Genomic DNA, 20,039 nt, shown 5'->3' with positions numbered 1-20,039 from the left:
TGCTAATTGCCAGTAACCCTGTTCATAGCATCAACCTTTTCCTTCCACTCGAAACGCGATGGACACTCTAAAGTTTCTCTTTTAAAACGTGACGTGTTTCGATCTACTTCCAAATATTTCTTTTCTATTCAAAGTAGTTCCTATTTGTTTGGTTTAAATTTAAAAAAAGATTTGAAATGGTAGCGTTGCTTGCACAAGACCTGGTAAGGAACTAAAGTATGACTACTCGAAGTTACGCTAGGCACGTGTTCGAGCGATAAAATGAAATTTACAAAAAAAAATAACAGAAAACAGAGATTAGAAAAAGTACCGTCTTTTATGCTTTATAATAAGTCCACACAAATGCGTGACTTGAATCACATGAATGATAAAGTACGCAATAATGTTAGTGAATATTATCTACCGATCGTATAATGATAAGATCTCCGAAATTATCGAAGCGATGTTATAAAACAAAACACTTATTAGATTTCAGCATGGTTCCAAAATATTCCCTAGGTTCCCCGAGATATTAAAAAGATTTGAAAAATGTACGGAGTCGATGTGTCCGACAAGTGAATTCCTCAGGATGCATCCTGCTTTACGTATACGTAAATCACAGGGATGACCAAGAAGTATACATTAACGTGTTTAAAAGCTCGCGGTAGTGAGCACACGAAGCACGACGCCTTGATTTATATGACCTTCGAAAGTGCTAAATCAGTTTCATTTAACGGTAATTAGACTCACTAGCGTAGTCATACTTTTGCACTCGCAAAAATTTACGACACTGCCGAGAGGAGAGTAATGTTTAGTTATTTGCGAGACACCTTATCGAAAGAAAGGGGATTATTTAAGCGATAAACTCGTTGAAAGATAAATCAGCTTCTTTAAAAAAGAAAAACCAAACGCAAGCTTATTTCTGCAAAGATCGTTCGACACATTTCGATATCAAGCAAAATTATAGGATCGCAGAAGAAAATAAGTATGTACGTAAAATAATATCACCATTTCGTCCATTCGAATAATCTTGATACCGAATCTTTAGGATATTCTATTACGAGAACAAAATGAAGTTATTTGTTTTTCGTCTCTGTGAGCAAGAAGCCAACCAACAAACCAACCAACTAACCGAGCGATTTACGAATGGAGGGGTATAAAAGAATTTAATTTTCCCTTCCATAATAGCTACTCAGAGATTAACTCGGGAAAGTCCTGGTTTGATTTCGTCGAATCTTTGTAAGCATCATCGTTCCTTCGTTATGTCATTCTCACGTCTTTTTCTAGCGATTGTGTCAAAGACACTCGTTCTGAGATATCAAGTAAAATACTCCGTTTGATAAAAGGGAAGGAAAGAAAGATAAAGAAGAATAGAAAGAAGGGAAAAGGAAGAAATATAACGGATAATCATCGTAATAAGAGATATCTTACGTCGTAGAAATGAAATTTGCGAATAAACGGATCGAAGTTAGATAGCTTAGAAGCTTGCAATAAAACAATACATAATAAGCCGGCGGCGTTGGAGCAGCAGCAGCAGCAACAGCGGCAGCATCAGCAGCAGCGGCAACAGGAACGGCTCTGCAGCCGCGGCCGCGGCAGAGATGGAACAAAAGGAGACTGGAGGAGGACAGGAGAGGAGATGAATTTCTGATGCGAGAACCGTCGGGAGGCTGGCGAGGAGAGTGACAGGAGGCAGACGAAGAGACGAACGGATGGACAGGCAGACAGACGGACGGACGGACGGACGGACAGGCGGACGGGCGGACAGAAGGACGAGGATGAGGATGAGGAGGAGAGCGAAGGGGGAAGAGGGAGAGCCTCTGCATTGTGATTCTCTCGCGGTCTGCCAGAGAGTGACTGACGGGTGAATCCGTTCTCTTTCCTCCACGCGTCCCACCTCTTCTCCTCCTCCTTTCTCTCTGGGCACTTCTTCCTCTCAAACCGAGCGCCTCTCGAAACCCAGTGCTACATCTACGCCAAGATGTAGGTAGTACCTCTACCTATCTACCGAACAAGAATGAGAGAGATAGGAAATTTCTCGGCCAGCGCGCCATTTCATGATTTTCCTGAATCGTATGTTCACATTCAGCTTTCATTTCTTTTCACTTTATTTCTCCCACTTGGTGTGCTCGAGCGCTTGGTATGAAACGACGGTGATTCGATTTCGCGATCTCTTCTCTTCATCTGGAATTGAATGTCCAAAAGGAGAACGTTCATCATATTTAATATACGAGTGTATGATAAATGAAGACTGTGATCGTCGATGAAAATCTCGACGATTGTACTTTTTCATTTCTTTTCTTTTTTTTTTTGGGAGGAGGGAGGGAGAGTTAGTTTCTTTCCTACGATAAGTTAGGACTGGGTGTCCGAGAACGTCGTCCTTTCGAAAACGTCAGGTGGTCGGATTCGTGATTCATTTAGGCGATCGTTCGGGAGGACGTAAACGGAACAGGAGGACAGGCTGCGGAACCGAAGACGGAGTACCTACCTACCGTAGTCTACCTGACTGATTGACTGATGAGGCGACTGTTATCCTAAGTCAACACTCACTCCATCAGCCTGTCGAATGTTCTTTCTGTCTCTTTCGCTTTCTTATTCTTTTTAGACTACTCGAACGACGATGCATCCTACCAAACCAAAGCCACTTTGTTGCTCCTATAATGTTTCTCTCCAACGTTGAATAAATTCTACCATCTTTTTTTTTCCATTCTACAAAATACGCGTGGGCAGACATTTTTTAAATTTCTTTTTTATACAATTCAACGAATTTATTAAATTTATATTCGAAGTTCATCGTAATGAATGGTGCATTTGTATAAAATAAGACTTAAAAGTAATACACGTTGGATGTGTATGGTTATGCACCCATAATCCACGCCAATATCTTTTATCAGACGAAGAAGTTTTAGCTCGAAAGATCGTCGGGTGGGGAAAGCATTCTCTACTTCAATTTTCTATACGGATATTCCAAAGTCGCGGCACTTGGACACGCCTCGTTCAATCTCACGCGATCGACAAGGGCTGTGAAAAGCCTGAATCCGTGCCGCCCGATTGCTTTCTCCCTGCTGCCACCGCCTTTCCTGCGTACACTTGAAATCTCCCTCATTCTCTTTCTCTCTCTCTCTCTCTCTTTCTCTATCTCGCTCCTTCACTCTTGATCTCTTTCCAGCTTTAGTTCGAGTCACAACTCGAAATATCCAGCTTCGAGATCTTGGATTTCCTGGGCCCGATGGCTCTGCTCTATACGAAATTGTTGTTTCTCCGAGTAACAAAGTCTCTCGTCGCGAATATTACGTGCCGGAATCCGTGAAAGCTTCGTCCATGCTTTTCATTTCGTTCGTTCCTTCGTTCGTTCCTTCGTTCATTCCTTCTACTATCTCTACCGTGTATCCAAGAAACATCTAACTCTATGCATACATCTCGCATACCAAGAAATTCCCTGCTAATGCCGAAAAATACTCACCGAGATGAAAGCGCTGACGCTGTGTACCTATTTCACGTTGAAACTTTTATCGATAAATTATCAGTCGATCGGCAAGGGTACGAGGAAGAACAAGTAGAACAAAGCAAAAGAGAGAAATACTTTTGAGCATGCCGAAAATTACTCTACTTTCTTCGTATAAAGAAATTGGAGAGAAAAATTCATCTCGATTAATTTATTTCGATATGTCGAACGATGAGTGAGAAAGAGAAGGTGACAGGAGGGCAAGAATAAAGGATGAAAGAGGGGAGGAAACGCGAGGAGTTCGCGCCAAAGGCGTAGTAGCGTCGTTCAAAACTGCTCTTGCTTTGAAGAGGCCTGAGAAAACCGCGTCTCGACTAGAGCGAGACCAAGTTAGATGAAGTGAAAGGTAGGTGAACGAGAGAGAGAACGACGACGACGACGACGACGACGACGACGACGAAGACGACGTAAAAGTGGGAGATGACGGAGCGACAGAAATGTCAGGATGACGGTGAGTGATGGACAGGAGCCCCGGCGACGCAAAAGCTCTTGCGTTTCTCGTGAGAACAGCGCTTGGCAGATTGGCAAGATACACCGCGACCGCTCAAACGCTTGTACGCTTTATTAATGTTCGTATTTTAGTGACATTCTCTCTTCACTCTTTTCCACCTCTCTCTCTCTCTCTCTCTTTCTCACTTACTCGTACACTTTACAATGAAAACGTTATGAAAATTTTCTAGACAACAAACGAAAGATTATTCAGAAAAAGATATTGTTATAGGACGATTATTATCCGTACGATATACTCTCCCCTATAATGAGCTTGATTTTCATATTTTTGTTTAGATTTTCTTTGAGATAATTTATAATTGGTTCGTAACAACAACACGTGTATCGGGGATAAACTTTCTCGTTGTAAATATATTTGAAATAATATGAAATAATTTAATAAATGAATTATGTTATTGTAATTAGTTAAATATATTTACGGAGTAGAAGATATCGATAGCTAAAAAAAAACAACTGCAATGTATTGTAACACAGGGAGTTGGTAAATTATACGATTTTATTATTTAACGTGTTATATAAAAAGAGTAGTCGCGAAATCTTTGGCTCGTTATACAGGAGTCAACTGTATTTTCCCAGTGTAGGAAACACAGGAGGTGCATTATTCGTTCGTATCGAGAATGAACATTCTCGATTCTTGAGAGATCTCGAACGTCACGATTAATTTCGTTGAGACTACGATCGAGGGCGGGATTCACGGAGGGAGGAGAGAGAGGATGAGGGGTTAAGTGGGAATGAAAACTTGAAAATAACTTTGGTCGAACGCGCGAAAACGTGTACTTTATACCTGCCGTGTCGTTTCACAGCAACGAGAACGAAGACGACGACGACGACGACGACGACACGTTTCCGTTTGCGGTTCTCTACCGTAATTCGTTGTTTATTACGGTAATAAATATTCAGACTAGGTTTGTCGTAGAGTTAACGTATGAAGAGGGATGGACGAGCGAGTACGACGTATCCATCCTCCTATTTTATTTTCAAATTTTGGCACAAATAATGTCGACTTGTTACTCTAGATTTTCGTTAAACGATAACATCGAAACAGAGAAATGAAAATTTCGATCTATCGGAAAACATTTATTTAATCATACGCAGACTCGTTAAACTCCTTTTATCATGAGTACATTTTTAACTGTCATTTCGTACTAATATTTGTACCCACGATATTCTCGGGTAACGTTCCGTGCACGTAGTTTAGCGACGCCTCTTAATGCATTCGCTTTAATAACTAGCTAATACGTTTAGATATATATTGGAGGGGGAGAATTATAAATCGATGCATTAGGCGGAACGCGTGGAAAAAAAACACGTGACGTTTTAACGGCGCTCTTAATGTCTCTTTGCCTCACAAAGTAAAGATGGCTTATCCTACTAGCACCCTTCTCTCTCACCTCTCTTCTCATAGATGCTATAAGACGTCGTAAATAATAAAAACGAACTACGCACAGATTGCAAGCAAGTACGATCGTCTTAAATAAAGAAGAACAATTATTATCTTTCGCGATGATTGCAGCAATAAAAAAAATAAAAGAAAACAAATTGTTTGGACGAAAAATTAGCACAACGGATAGAGAAAATTTAGCATCGTGTCAGTCATCGTTGGAGCGATTAAACGACGATCCTTTTCATTCGAAAAATATTCTAAACGTGCCAAAAGAATGTTCACGTTGTCGGTAGTTTAATAATCCACCTTTGCTACTACGTCATCGTCGTCATAATCGTCGTTTCGTAGCCTTTCGCATTTCGTGAGATGAGGTATAATTAACTATCCGGCATCATCGGGTTGCAAAGAGGAACGAAAAGTAAGAGAAAAATAAAGGAAAAGAAAGAATAAATAAGGGGGAGAGAGAAAGAGAGAGTGCGAATATGAATGTATATGAGTAAAAAAGTGTGAGAGAGAGAGAGAGAGAGAGAGAGACGGAAGCGCGGTATCTCTTTGGTGATTGGGTGGCAGGGAGTGAGAGGTATATAGAGAAGGCAATCGGGTTAATAGTCTCGCGCGTTCTTCGTCGAATGGTATTAATGCACACAACATACATGCACACACGTGTACAATAAATACATGTATATACAGTGTAGGTAAGCCGCGAAGATGCAAGCAACCGATGCGAGAGACCGATGCGAGAGACCGATGCAGGTACGACGACTGGATGATGGATGGACGGTACACGTCCGGTAAGACCGTCCGTCCGTCCGTCCATCCGTCCAGTTCGTCCATCCGTTCGTCTGTCTGTTCGTCCGTCGGTCAGATCGCGCAACAGGCGACAGTGATGATCGATGCGGGACTGCCGTCGTTCCTGCTCCTGGCTCCTGCTGCTGCCACTACCGAGCACGATGCTCGCTTGCTGATATTGATGCTGATGCGTTCGTTGTTGCTGTTGCTGCTGCTGCTGTTGCTGTTGCTGTTGCTGCTTAGGAAGGCAAAATCCGCAAACTCGTTTCGCGCTCTTACTTAGTTAAGTGTCTACTCGTATCTAATGATTCTTACGAAAGTTGACACGGAGGTGCGCATTCAATCAATATACATATTTATATATCATTTGATTAATGACAACTATTATTTTGTATTAGAATTTAAAGAAACTTATGTTTTATTTGATATCTACTATTTATTATTAATATTATTTTGCACGCGCGCAAGCAAATATTACCTAATAAATCGATACTTTGGAGGAATCATAAATTTGTCTATTCTCCGAGAGGGAAAAGAAGGATCTCGCGATAGACGAAACGTCAACAGTCCCTCAAGCTTTCCCTTCGCTCGTTGCTAGCCGTGTTCGGCTTTGGAAGGTTCGACGAACGTCCCGAACCGGACGCGGCACCGAACGAGAGAAGCCGTAGAAGCGTGGATGCTACTGTGAGGGACAGAAGGAGAGAGGAGGTGACAGGAGGACGCCTTCATCACGATATCCGTCACTCCACTCCTCTCTCTCTCTCTCTCTCTCTTTCTCGTGCTTTCTTCAGTTCCTCTTTCTCTTCATCCTTCTACTCCACCTCTTCCTCCTCCTTCTTGTCCTCCTTCTACAGCTCTTTCTTGCACTTTCCGTCACGCTGCCTTTCGAAGTGTCAGTCCTGTTACAGACTGCCGGTGCACGGCCCGTGACAACAATAATTGTCAGCGAAGTAACGTCTCTCAAGTCGAGAAAGAGCGAGGAGAAAGGGTGGAACGTCCGACGAGAGAGAAAGAGAGACCCGACAAACGCTGCTGTTCGCGCGCGCGCAAAAGAAAGAGAGAGAGAGAGAGAGAGCAGTACGCTCTATTTATAGAACCGACAACAAACACGGAGCAGCTGGTGTCGATCCGTCCGGTTATCGTTGCGTTTACACTGACTGTGTCATATTCGCTTTCTCTCTCTTTCTTTCCCTCTCTCTCTCATTCTCTTCTGCAGATCTTTTTTTCCCTTTTCTCTTTCTCTCTCTCTCTCGCAGCAGCGCACAGAAGTTAAGAATCTTTCGCCTTCCTGTATGCCCGTCCATCACATAAGTGTTTCCTTAATACGCGAACGTCTGTGCTCGATGTACAATTTCTTCTTACCCATCCTTCTCTAATAATACAAACTTAGAAGAAGAAGAAGAAGAAGAAGAAGAAGAAGCAGAAAAAGAAGGAGGGAAAAGAGAAAGAGAGCGAGGGTGAAAAAGGCGAGAGTAAAAAATCGCTCGTACACTTTGACTTCCTTTTTCGTGAAGACCGTTTCTGAGGAGTGAACGTTCTTCTTATGGACGGATCTTTCGATCCGTTCCGCGTGGAATACCCTTTACTTCAGAGAGGGAGGAGGAGGAGGAGGATACTTCGCGGCTGGCCGCTCGCGGCGTGACGGACGTAGAGAAAATAAGGCGCGTGACCGGTCCGCGTCTTAATCCCGTCTTCTCTCTCTCGAATGGATGTCTCTCGAAAAGAGCCGGCCGTCGCTCCTGCACATCGTCTTTTCGTTTCATTTCGAAAAGGAAGAAAAACAAAATGAACAGATGAAGAAGACGAAGAATAAGAATAAGAAGAAGAAGAAGAAGAAGAGGAAAATCCGAAAATAGGCCGACGTGCTCGCGAGCGCGAATGAGCGAACGGCCGGCTCACCGATCCGTCCTAATAAATATTGTGTCAACGTAAATAAATGCCTTGCCACGTGGTACGCTCGAGTGGTTAGAACTAAGAAGCAAAAGTAGTCAGAGAGAGAGAGAGAGAGGAGAGGAGAGGAGAGGGAAGAGATGGCGGCAAGCTCGATCCGTCCTCCGGATGACGGACGGTTGATGTACAGGAGGACAGGTGCACTTTTCGATCTTCTCTCGAGCCCGAAGCTTGCACTCTTACCGCTCCTTTTATTGTAGTCCGTAGTCTTAGTCGTCTTATGTTAGTTTCGATATCATCCTCCTACTTCCTGTCTCTCTATGCCCTTTTTACCAAAACGATTCGTTTCGTTTGCTTACTCCTGACATTCCTTCGACTCGAAAGATTTCTCTTACAGGAATCCTTCCTCCTTATAATATTCTACATGTCTATGAATATTCCTATTTCTTATCTGACATATGCATTTCTATTAAATTTAGATACTTTGTATCGCGGAAACGATTTATTTAATATCGTAAATGCTTTTATCGGGCAGATAATGATCAAAAGCTCGCGTAATACCTTGTAGGAAACTCGTCTATCTCATTGGTAAAAATCGAATGTATAGGCATCTACATATCTGCTAGTCGCGCTCGTTGGCCAAGCGTATAAAGTATTTGCTACGTACGTCCGGCAGATTAGCGTGAATAGGGATTAGAAACATCGACTTGTCGTTGAAGTAACGGATGGGTGATGCGGTGGACAGGTGCACCACTCAATCTTCCTCTCTCACGCCGTTCTCCTCTAATTTGCCTGTCTCTGCGGGCTTCGATCCGCCATCCTGTCCGTGTAAAGTGCGTCACGGATGCACCGGTTAACTTTACGCTGCAAAGTCCGAACCGATTTCTATGTCCGTTACTACTATTTTTCTTCTTTTAATCTCTTCTGTAATTATTTTCACTCTTTCTTTATCTCTCTCTCTCTCTCTCTCTCTCTCCATTCCTTACAAGAGATTAAGAGAAACGTATTCGGTTTGTCTTCGCGTCCGAGTAGTAATGGCGTCGGCGTCGATTCAACAGGAATGAAGAGTTCGCGTCGTAGTTTCTAAAATTACATTGAAAAGCAACCGTCAATGAATTTAATATACTTGGGCATTTCGAAAGATCTTTCCGTCGGTTTAATTCTCCTAATATTTCCTCTCTCCTTCGTGTCGTCGTTACGGAAGTCCATTAAATATCTCTTCATCGGTGGACAGTCCGCCTAAAAATAATCATGCTAATGTGGTACATGACAAGATTTACGAGCTACCCGTATCTGTTAGCTTCGACGAACTTTCATCGATCAACGGTAAGGTTAATTAAAAATTCCAAATCATCGAGATCCGAGGAATTTTCAAAAAACTTCACGAAAACATTTTTATGTCAACAAGATTTCTGATTAAATTTGGTTATTTCGTAGAATTAAAGACAAATTATGATCGGTCCTGTCGTTCGTTCTTGGCCTTTGTCCTTTTAACGACTGGAAACATTCGTATGGAGAAGAAGAAGAAGAAGCGCGACGAAAGGAACGCGTTCCTGGCGTACGTTTTGGAAAAAGTTTAGTTCTGGAAGAAGCGTAGGATGATGGTGAAGTAAGGTTGAGGGGCGGGAGGGGTTGGGAGGTGGCAGTCAGTCAGTCACTCGACTCGCCGTCGCTCCAAGCCAGAACAGTTCCAGTGTAGTCGTAAGGGGGCCGGGACCGAGCTTGGAACAGATTTATGCGACACACATGCGGCAAGGCGTATAACTCACTCGCTCGCCCATAATATCCTCCCTCTGAACCCCCCTGACCGCCCCATCGCTCGCCGCTCCTGGCCCCCAAAGGCATCGGGATGAGAGACAGACGCACCAATACTCTCCAACGAGACCCAAGCGCACTGATATTTATTACGTATTGGGATTATGTTATGCAGTGGTTCCCACCACGATGGTTTCTCCTTACAAACACGGATCCTTCGAGTTATCGTTATTATTATCACCAACGCTTTCTAGTTTCTTTTCTCCTAACATTAAATTATTTCGTTGTTCGTAAAGAAAGTAGAAAACGTTATCTCTAAATTATCGTCACATTGTTTCATTTTTTCTCTCTTTCTTTTTTTTTACTTTAATTCGTGAATCTAACTCGTGGACTACTTGGACCCTTTATTATTCCGTTTAACTAGAATTTAATGTCTTCCATGTCATCGGGTTAATAATCGTGTCCAAGTAGCGAATAAAATGAAAATACTTGAAAATAAGGTCGTCCAACGTGATCGTCGTGGCTGATATACGTGACTAGAAGCAATGCTATTCAAAATATTCGACGTTGTGTAGAGAGTTGTTTACATTGCTATAATAAAACGGCTGGTACAACGCCATCGTTGCATAGCAGGGAACGGCATCAGTCAACGTAATTTACAGTAGAATGTGTCATACTCCCGACCACCACTCATTTAGAGCCAAAAAAAACAAAGTGCATATTCCAATTTGTACATCGTCAATATCGGATACAAAATGTACAAGTACAGCATACCTACGAAACTATACCAAACTATGATTCTTTTTCTCGACGCGATAACGATTTCGTAATTTCGATTGCGTGCTATCGCAAATAAAAGGAAAATTTTTCCATTGACTCGCCCTATTTCGTTTGCCCGTTTGATGTATTAACATAGCAGATGTAAAAATCGTATAAAACAGGTGTCGACGAGAAGAGAAGAGAAGAGAAGAGGAATAGAAGAGAAGCCATCGATATAAATCAACGCGATTATTGATGTTTCGGCTGACTACGTTCCGCCGCGACCACTTGATTATCGTGTCTGAGTAAATAACCGTATCTACTTACGGAACAAAGGATGAGCGCGATACTCATAAAGTGCTAGGCAAGGACGGATTAACAATGTAGCCAGCACACATTCGATGTAATCGGATGACTCCTCTCGATCGTTCACACGCGTTACGTTGCATTTTAAAGAATATATACAGCGTCTACCAACATAAAAATAATTTCATCGCTTTATCGTAGGATAAGAAAAAAGAAGAAATGACGACTTTAAAAGACGTCTCGCGTCTAACCGCGTTAGTATTTGATCAATTTAAGCGGCTTTTCGTGTTAACGCTGGATATAACATTGGCATTCGTTATTAAGATAATATTCTACTCTTTCCCGTCTATCACATCTAGAATTCGGCTGAAATATGTTAGATGTTTATGAGCAACCGGTAGGTATTCAAAACGGAATAGGGGAACGAAGCGAAATCGATTAGTCCCGTCGCGAATCGTCAACGCCGCTTGGAAAGGCAAAGAGTTTTTTCGCGGCATCAGGAATGCCACCGTAAATCGTCCTGTCTCCTCGCTTTCGCCCAACGGCTTAACGTATATTCCCATAACGCGAATAAAAACGGGAAACGAAGCGGCAACGGGGCGGCACGAGGAGAAACTGGGGAGGGAGAGAAAGAGAGTGTGGTTAGAAGCGTTCGTAAATCGAGTAACTTTCGTTTGTGTGTGGGAGCGAGTGTTATGTTCCTATATACCAGTTAGAAGCTTCAAAGTACAAGAAGAAGAAGAAGAAGAAGAAAAAAAGAAGAGAACAGCCAATGGTGGTGACGAGCAAGTTGAGGAGAAAGAGAGCAAAGATACCAAGAGAAAGAGGAAATTGTGTATACGAGGGGGGTTCAGCTATGCCCATACAGAGTCTAGTTAGCTTGGGATCGTACCACCTTTGTTTGCGTGCCCCACCTCCGCCATCCTCGCGATCGTAGCGTGTCGTGCGCGCGAACGCGGGCTCGTTCGCTCGCTCGGCCACACGCACACAGCAACGCTTTCAGGACACACACGTGTACAAGCCTCTTCGTTACGCACACCACGAACTCGCCGGTAGCCGTAGCATTATATCGTGAGCACAGAAGTAATTTATAGTTGCAATAATTTATTGGGTACCATGGGGTTTATACTTGCCTGACGTGTAGCCATCCGTCACCGTCAGTGACGTCACCTCCCTCCACATAATGACTACCTACGTCCCTGACTCTTCCCCTGTCCCGCCAATAGCTCTCGCTCTCTCTCTCTCTCTTGTTCACTCCCTGTACACTAACGGTCCCACCATTTACCCCGTACCTCCCCCGCTTACACCTCTTGCACCCTTCTACGCGTAACTAACCCCGCTCTTCTCATTTCTACTAGACCATTCGTCTAGTTATACTATGTAGCTTGTACCATCGCTTAACGACGTGCGACGTCCGCCGTAATAATCGTGTGAATCTGCCTCAGATAGAAAAACGATGATCAAGTATGGTATTAACCGTCCGAACGATCAAACTATCAAATTCCCTTTCCCCTTTTCTTGCATTTAAATTGCATAAAGCGCCATTTGTTGACTTATTATTAATGAAAATTGTCTATTCTGGTAAATATATGCGTAACGTGGATTTGATGTTGGTAGTAATCGAGTGGAATCGGAATGAAATCAGCTAGACGATCGGTCAAAGGTTTCAAAAGAGAGAGAGAACAAGAGGTCAACGTTCGTCATAGTACGAACGAACGAGGTAGCGATAACGATTTTTTATAAAGTCAAAAAGCGAGAACGAGAAGGAACTAGTATATTCTTCACGCGGCAAAAGTTCGTTTGCCTGACGGACAGCGTCGCGTAAGACAGGATGACGTGAGACCACGATACGTCATGTCTGGCCTCTTTCCTTCCCTCACTCCTTTTACCTCTCCATCTCATTCCACTGGTGCGCTTCTTCTCCTTCGCCGACATCAACCTCCGATCTTCGTCGTCTCGTACCTACTTCCTTCGATTTCACGTACACGCGAGAAAATAGTAGAGTGTGCGTGCGAGAGTGAGAGAGAGAGAAGGAAAATGTCGGCATCGATGTAGGGGTGCCAGTGTATAGCAGTCACCACACGATGGCTGCTAGAAATGACGAGTCGGTCCAGAGCTAGATATGCTCGTCACGTCCCTCGCTCGCCTTTTCCCATGAGGGAGAGAGAGAGAGAGAGAGAGAGTGAGAGAAAAGCAAGAAGGATGGGGGCAAACGGTGAAGGAAGAAGGAGTAACGCGCTAGGTAGTGGTAAGCAGGGAAGGCAAGGTGTTGGTATTGCTACCGTTGGCGATGTTGTTGGTAGTAGTTGTAGTAGTAGTTGTAGAAGTGGTAGTAGCTGTGGTGGTGTCACTGAAGGAGAACAAGTAGGGTGGTGCTGCGAGTGGAAGTGACGTTGACGGGCGTTTGTCACTGTCCTCGGCAAATAATATCCAGCACTGCTCGGTATAACCACCCCCATCTCTCCCACTCCCGTCTTTCTCTCCTACTCCTCCTCTTCCTTCTCTTCCTCCTCCTCCTCCTTTTCCAACTGGAGACTCTCTCGCGGACAACTCACACCGTGAAAGTTCGAACGTATGCGAGAGAGAGCTTGTTCGTGTCTTTGCTAGCCAAGACGCGTGTATGTATGGTATATGTACGTTCGTGTGTGGAAGCATCCGTACGGATCTATAACCACTTGTGCCATGAGCTATGAGGGATGGCCGTCCCGTTGTACATTTTCTCCTTCGGCGCATTCTACCATCACTTTGTCTATCTGCTTTCTATCTGGTTCCTCCTCTTCTTATTCTTTCGGATAATTTCCGTATGGATCAATGATCCTAGACGAACGTAATGTAACATTTGTTTTCCATATGTCGTGCATATGTATATCTAACGTCTCTCCTCCACGTGACGCGACATTAATAGAGTAGAACAGGTAAAAAAGATAATGAATCGTGAATTAGCACGAGGGAGCTGAAATACTGCTAATGGTGCTGTCCCTTTCTTCATCCACGGTGTTAGTCCCCCTTCCTTCGGTATACCCAACGAACGAGTATAATTAGGGGAACTTATTCCTGCCGTCGGAAAAGGAAGACAAGATCCAACGTAGTCGAAGACGAGGAGAATTGATCGAAGCAGAGTGGGCGCTGGTGCGAAGTGGCAAGGGTGGAGTGTCTTGGCGACAGCCGTCAATCGATTGTCAAGCAGGTCAGCCAACCAACCTAACCCAAATCCTTCGAGTCCTTCTTCTCTTTCTCTCTCTTTCTTTCTCCCTCTCTGTCCTTTCGCTGTCCGCTGTTACATTGAAAAGGGGATGACTTTGGAGACTTTGGATGCTTAATAATTACTAAAACCTAAACTATTCTACGTAGTCTACGGTCTACGGAGGCTAATAATTATCGATCTATTCGAAAACGTAGATACTATCGAGAATTATCGAATGGAAACGCAATTCTTGGGACTCGTCGTAATAAACTCGTTCGCTCATTTCGACAACGACGACCTCTCGAATTAGGCTGCTGATTCGTAATTACAGACGATCAAGAGCGAAACTCGCAGCTTAATTTGATGTTATACTTTAAACTTGGCTCGTGGTATAAAGTCAAGATATCTCTGAGAAGAACCGCTTTACAATTTGTTGGGGTTTAGCCGTAATGACGATCTCGCTGAGAGTTCGTGGAATTCCGTCTGCGACCATAAACTTCGGGGCTGTCATTAAGAGCCGCTTCATCGCCGATCACTTGGGCTAACCAAGTTTTTGTTTCAGAAATGGTCTGATGATCTCACGACGAACAAATCTCTCTCGAATCATTTCCCTCCTTCGTCGTGTAAATTAGCGAATTATAAAAGTAATCGATCTTTTATATTTTTTGTCTTGCATCAAATAACTATACAAAATTACATACTTTAACTGCCTAGACGCGTACTGGACTACGTAGACTGATATTGAAAAGTATCCTGTTTCACGTTAAAAAAGAAGTAGATACGTTGTTAGTAGGAAAGGGTTTAAACGTCAAAAGAGGGGATTTAATCGAGCGACGAAAACTGCGGTGTGTTCAATTTCCCTCGATTAACGTCTCCTCGGTGGGGAACAGGAGTTCAGGTTTGGGGCGAACTCATTCGTCGAGTCAAGAGGGAGATAGGGAAACCAACATCGAAAGAGAAAGGAGGAAGGTTAAGGGGGTTAGTAAGGAGGAAACGAGAGGAAAACTTTCATCGAGGAGGAGGAGGAGGAGGAGGAGAAGCAAAGAGAAGAAAAGAGAAGGGATGTAATGAGTCGAGCGTTGCGGTGACGAGTCGTTTGTTAAAGTGACGTTTGGACTTGACCCTTCCGTGTTCCCTTTTCCATCGTCAACGTGAACTCTGCTTATCCAACTGCTATCTTGTCTTCTCTCTCCCTCTCTCGTTCACTTGACATCGCCAGATACGAAATAAAGCAATACGTACGCCGATGTATACCTATAACCGTGTCCAGTGAGTAAGTGGAAAGGGAAAAGGGAAAGAGTAGACACCCTTCTAGTCGTTTTCTGGACTCCCTCCTTCTCCCTCTGGCCCTCTTCCCTATCGATATCAAGACTACCGTCCGACAGATCAATGCCGTGAACGGCGACGACGCCTGGGCGTCCACCGACGTCTCTTTGGACAGACGGTTCTGAGCATCGACGAACCCTTCAAAAGCACCAGCCAGTCGGCTTTAATAGACCTAACCTACATTACTTTCGGAAAAACTACCATTGTGAGAGCATCCGTTTGCTCGAGACTCCCAACGGAAGTCCGTCCCTTACCAAAACTGATTAACTATAAAATTGTTGCAACCCTGTCGGAGGGTTTTTAATCCGAATACTTTAGAAAATGATGTTTAGTTTTAGGTAAAATATAAAAAAAACATTAGTCTCGGACTTTGTCGGAATGCTGTCAGCGGTATTCCAATAATTTCAATCTTATTGACGTAGGCCGGCTAACCTTGTGTACGAGAAAGGGATGGTGTCTTGCGGTGGTATGGAAGAGACAGGACAGTTCTGAGCAAATAATGTGACGGACGGACAGACGGCACGTTGGAAATCAGACTCGTAGAGTTCATTGCATATTCAGCGAGTGGAGACAAAGTAGGAAGGAGTTTTGTCTTGGACTCTGAAAGATAGAAAGAAGAAGCAGGATAGTCGGAGGTGGTGGAAAACGACGAAACTGGTGGTTGGTTGTCGGAAAACCGAAAAGTAGCAGTCGGTCGACAGAGACTTTCACGAGGATAACGCGTTACTGTACGATATCCTCGTGTTTATTGGTTTCTCTATTTCTCTCTCTCCTTACCTTTTCTTCCGGATACTCGAGGAGTCTTTTGGAGAAAAAGCTAGAAGAGACGCGGGAAAGACAGACGTGCCTGTGCAGAGGGTACACGATTACTGAGCGGCCGGTGATATATCTTGACGCGAGTTATTTACAGTAGAGTAGAAAAAAAAAGTTGAGCTAGGAGGATTCATTCGAAGTTAGTAAACGTATGTAGTTCGTTTTTCCTTTTTTCTATTTTACTGTGTTATTTCCGACACGTGCTCAAGGGCACGTGTTCTCTCTCTCTCTCTCTCTCTCTCTGTTTTCTATTATGTTTCATAGTATATTATTAAATCGCAATGTAAAATTAATCTCGGACCATATCTATCTTCTTAATTGGGTTAAACGGAAATGCGTTTGAATTAAAATAAATGTTTACGAAAGATAGAGAAAGAGAAAGAGTGAAAGGAAGAGAGAGATAGAGAGAGAAAGAAAGGAAGCATGATGAGCGTGCGTTTTGATTGAATAAACTTGAACAAAGCCAGGTCTAAGTTTAGCTCGCGAAATCAAGGCGATTTCTTAATCTTCCTCTGTGTGTCTCTTTCGATGAAGCTAACAACAATTTTGCTTAACAGCCCCGCCGGTTCGTCCCTAATGACGCATTTTGACGGACGAGAACAGAAATCTGTTTGTAGAAAATGTATGGTAATTGCTATCACGCATGAGATTGTTAATTTGAAGCCAACGCGTGGGATGATGTCTGACAGCATTGAAAAGAGCAATAATAAGCATTTGATGTTCCGCAGATTGGAGACGTTTCTTGGCATCGTTAAGTTTGCAATAATCTGAATTATATGTATTTCCAAATATTTTTACGTTTTCGTGTTCGCAAATGAGAAGAAAAATAATGTAAAGAAAAAAATGTATATTTGAATCTATTGTAAAAGATATATATACACGTTTATGACGTAGCGTTATATTTCATAACGATTGATTCTTGTTACAGACAGCATACTATGGGAGAGTAATGAGAACGGGATACGAAATGGGATTTGAAAGACAGCTTAAAGGATGGATTAAACCGTCCACGGAAGACAGTGTCGAGACTGTCCAGAGGTTTCGGTCCGAGAGTTTGAAGGAAGTTGGAGCCTTCGACAGCGACCCAAAGGTTTGTGTGCTGTAGTACGTGAAGGGTGAACGTGAGCTTGCAGTAACGAAAGAGAGAAAGCTCCTGTGCCATTCTACGTGTATATGCGAACAAGAGAGAGAAAGAGAGAAGGAGAGGGAGAGAGAGAAAGATGGTGTATGTATTCGACAGTAGAAGAGAAGGAAGGAGAGATCTAGAATGAAAGAGAGAGAGATAGAGAGAGAGAGAGAGAGAGAGAGAGAGAGATGGAGGGTGGCTGTTTCATCTGTCACCTGCAGACGCCGCCTTCCTTTCCGTCATCGTCCCTCTCACCCGGCCGGCTACCACCCCCGGCGACCCCCTTTAATAATAACAACAATAGAGCTGGACTAGTGGCGGTCGGTCGTCGTCGTCGTCGTCGTCGTCGTCGTCGTCGTCGAGGAACGCGGCTTGGGGGTGGATGTCGGTGAAGAGAGAGGGATATGGAAGGAGTAGTGACGGTGGGACGGTACGGGTCACAAGACGGCCGTGTCACGTCCGCTTCCAGCCTCAGTTCTACCCCCCTCGACAGGTCCACCCTACGTGTCAACCTCTTCCAGGGGCGTACTAACTTATCTTCGACAGCGGTTGCATTTTTTTCCATTCCTCTTTTCACCGATAACAATAACTCTTTCTTCCTTTTCCCCGTTCCACCCCCATTTTATCTTGGTCAATTGTACATTGGCTTTTTTTTCCTTTTTACTTTTATTATCTTCGGTCCAAGATTATCTCCGTTGGTTTATACATTCCATCGAAAAAGGTATACGAATAGTTTCATATATATTTTATAGGATAGAGTGAGATATGTTACTCGATTATACGAATGATAAATCATGGAATGAAATTTTTCAGAAATTACGAAACTACCGTCTCGAGAAAGAAGGACGAAGATCCGTCCCTGATATCATCCAGTTTCTCCTTTTACCAACGTTCGTTCGTTCGTTCGTTCGTCCGTCCGTTCGTCCGCCTTGTCTCTCGTGACCCTTATTACACGTCGCGGCTCAACTTCATCAGGGGGATGTCGCACCACTCACGAGTACGAGCATTAACCTACACGCGTATTGGTGCGGACTTGCTCGGTCCTATATGTGTAAGCTACTACCGTTATGCTAATGCCCACGGACATCTCTGTGGGGGTAGATGCATCTGCAGTATTTTGCGATAATGGTTACTTCGGTTGATAGTAGAAGTAGATGGCTAAGCTTGAAACACCTTTTAAGACGTAATATAACAGATAATATATTCGGAACAATATATTCAGATGCATTTATATTTTTCTATCTATCTGTTCGTTCTATTATTTTGGAGATGTACTTTGAAAGCACCGATGAACCGAAACTCGAACCGATCGAAGTTTATTCCTCTCTCTCTCTCTTTCATTCAACTCTCACATATCCCCAATCGATATGTACTATTCCACGAACTGTTCTGGATTACGAGTAGTGTCGTAACCGTACATCGCTATTCGCTAATTAGAATTGTACAAGTTATTTATATTGGTAGTGGTAGGTATGCATGTCGTCCGAATAAAATAAACTCGTCGTTTACTATAAATCGTGACGCAGACTCTCAGAGCGTGTGGTTTTATACCCGCGAATGCATTCTCGCTCTCTCTCTCTCTCTCTCTCAACGCGAGCAAGATTCTAAACTCGTATTTCAGGAAATTCCAATAGATCGTAAAGTATCAGGGAAAATTCATTTACAAACTTGCCGATTCGCGATCCCAGCATCGTCTTCGAGAGGTTATCGATATTTTTGCAACATTTTTATATTCGCCATAAGTATGAGAAGTTGCACGAATATCCAACGATCATTTAACGCAAACTCGTGGAAAACAATGCTGAAATTTTCATATTTCGACGTGGGGCGATATTTTTTGTCCGATAGCTACTCCCATCGTATTTGCTGTAAGCGAGGGATGAAAAAAGAAAGAACAGGATACACGTTTATTAAAATCGTATGAATATTTTCGACGTCGCATTGCGTCCAATCGCGAACATCCTCCTTCTCTCTCTTTCTCTTTTTAGGTAATCGCATATTATTTTTCTGTACGCGCACGTAGGTAATATAAAGTGTAGGTGGCCTGTGTATAACCGAGAAAGATCGAACGAGGGAAAGGGGAGCCCCGTTGCGCATACTTTTTGTCGCGAACTTCGTGATTTCGCGCGTGACCTCCGAACGCGTTCGGACCATTAATCGTTCGTAATTTCGTTCGATTTAATTACCTGGTCGACGCGTCCGAACCGAACGAGGCATTAACCGTCCGTACAGAACGCGAAATGTTTGCATTTTAATACGCGTCGCCGATGTTTCCTCTAGCTCTTTCCCTTCCCCATTCTTCCCACCCACTCAGTACCACCACTGCCACCGCCACGACTCACCTCCCTTCGTTTCGCTCCCTACCAATCCGCATATACTTTTGCTTTACCTACCTAATAATAGACGCGTAACGAGTGTGCATCGTTGCATCAATTAACTCCTGATAATAATTAGCGAGATGAGAAACACGTTGCGTGCAAATCCGACCTGCATTTTTTCGTGTCGCTAAAAAATACTCACGAACCACTCAAATTACGACGTTTTATAGGTCGACGTATACTCCCATAGATTTTATCCTGATGCTTACCTAGAACAAAAAAAGAAATAAGATTTCATTAATATACTGATCGGTCGAGTATTTACTCAACTTGTGCATAAATATAAATACTATCTATAGGAATGTATGTTCGAGCAATTAAATAGCAGATTGTTG

The 20,039-nt window shown here is 43.3% G+C and overlaps 1 protein-coding gene across 5 annotated transcripts in view; it reads right to left on the bottom strand.

Moving 5' to 3' along the window:
* Positions 1-20,039, bottom strand: part of LOC122522656 (protein tiptop) — a 130,916-nt gene that overhangs the window by 12,374 nt on the left and 98,503 nt on the right. For 3 of the 5 annotated variants that reach the window (XM_043643909.1, XM_043643910.1, XM_043643911.1), the window contains one exon: positions 19,851-19,913. The exons of the other annotated variants lie outside the window; for them this stretch is intronic. In XM_043643909.1, the coding sequence (XP_043499844.1) occupies positions 19,851-19,913 (63 nt within the window). The remainder of the gene's footprint in view (positions 1-19,850; positions 19,914-20,039) is intronic. 5 annotated transcript variants of the gene reach the window in all.

The sequence above is a fragment of the Polistes fuscatus genome, unplaced genomic scaffold (genome assembly GCF_010416935.1).
Source record: "Polistes fuscatus isolate 324 unplaced genomic scaffold, CU_Pfus_HIC Scaffold5, whole genome shotgun sequence".
NCBI classification, from domain to species: Eukaryota; Metazoa; Arthropoda; class Insecta; order Hymenoptera; family Vespidae; genus Polistes; species Polistes fuscatus.
This window is presented reverse-complemented; position numbering and strand designations above follow the sequence as displayed.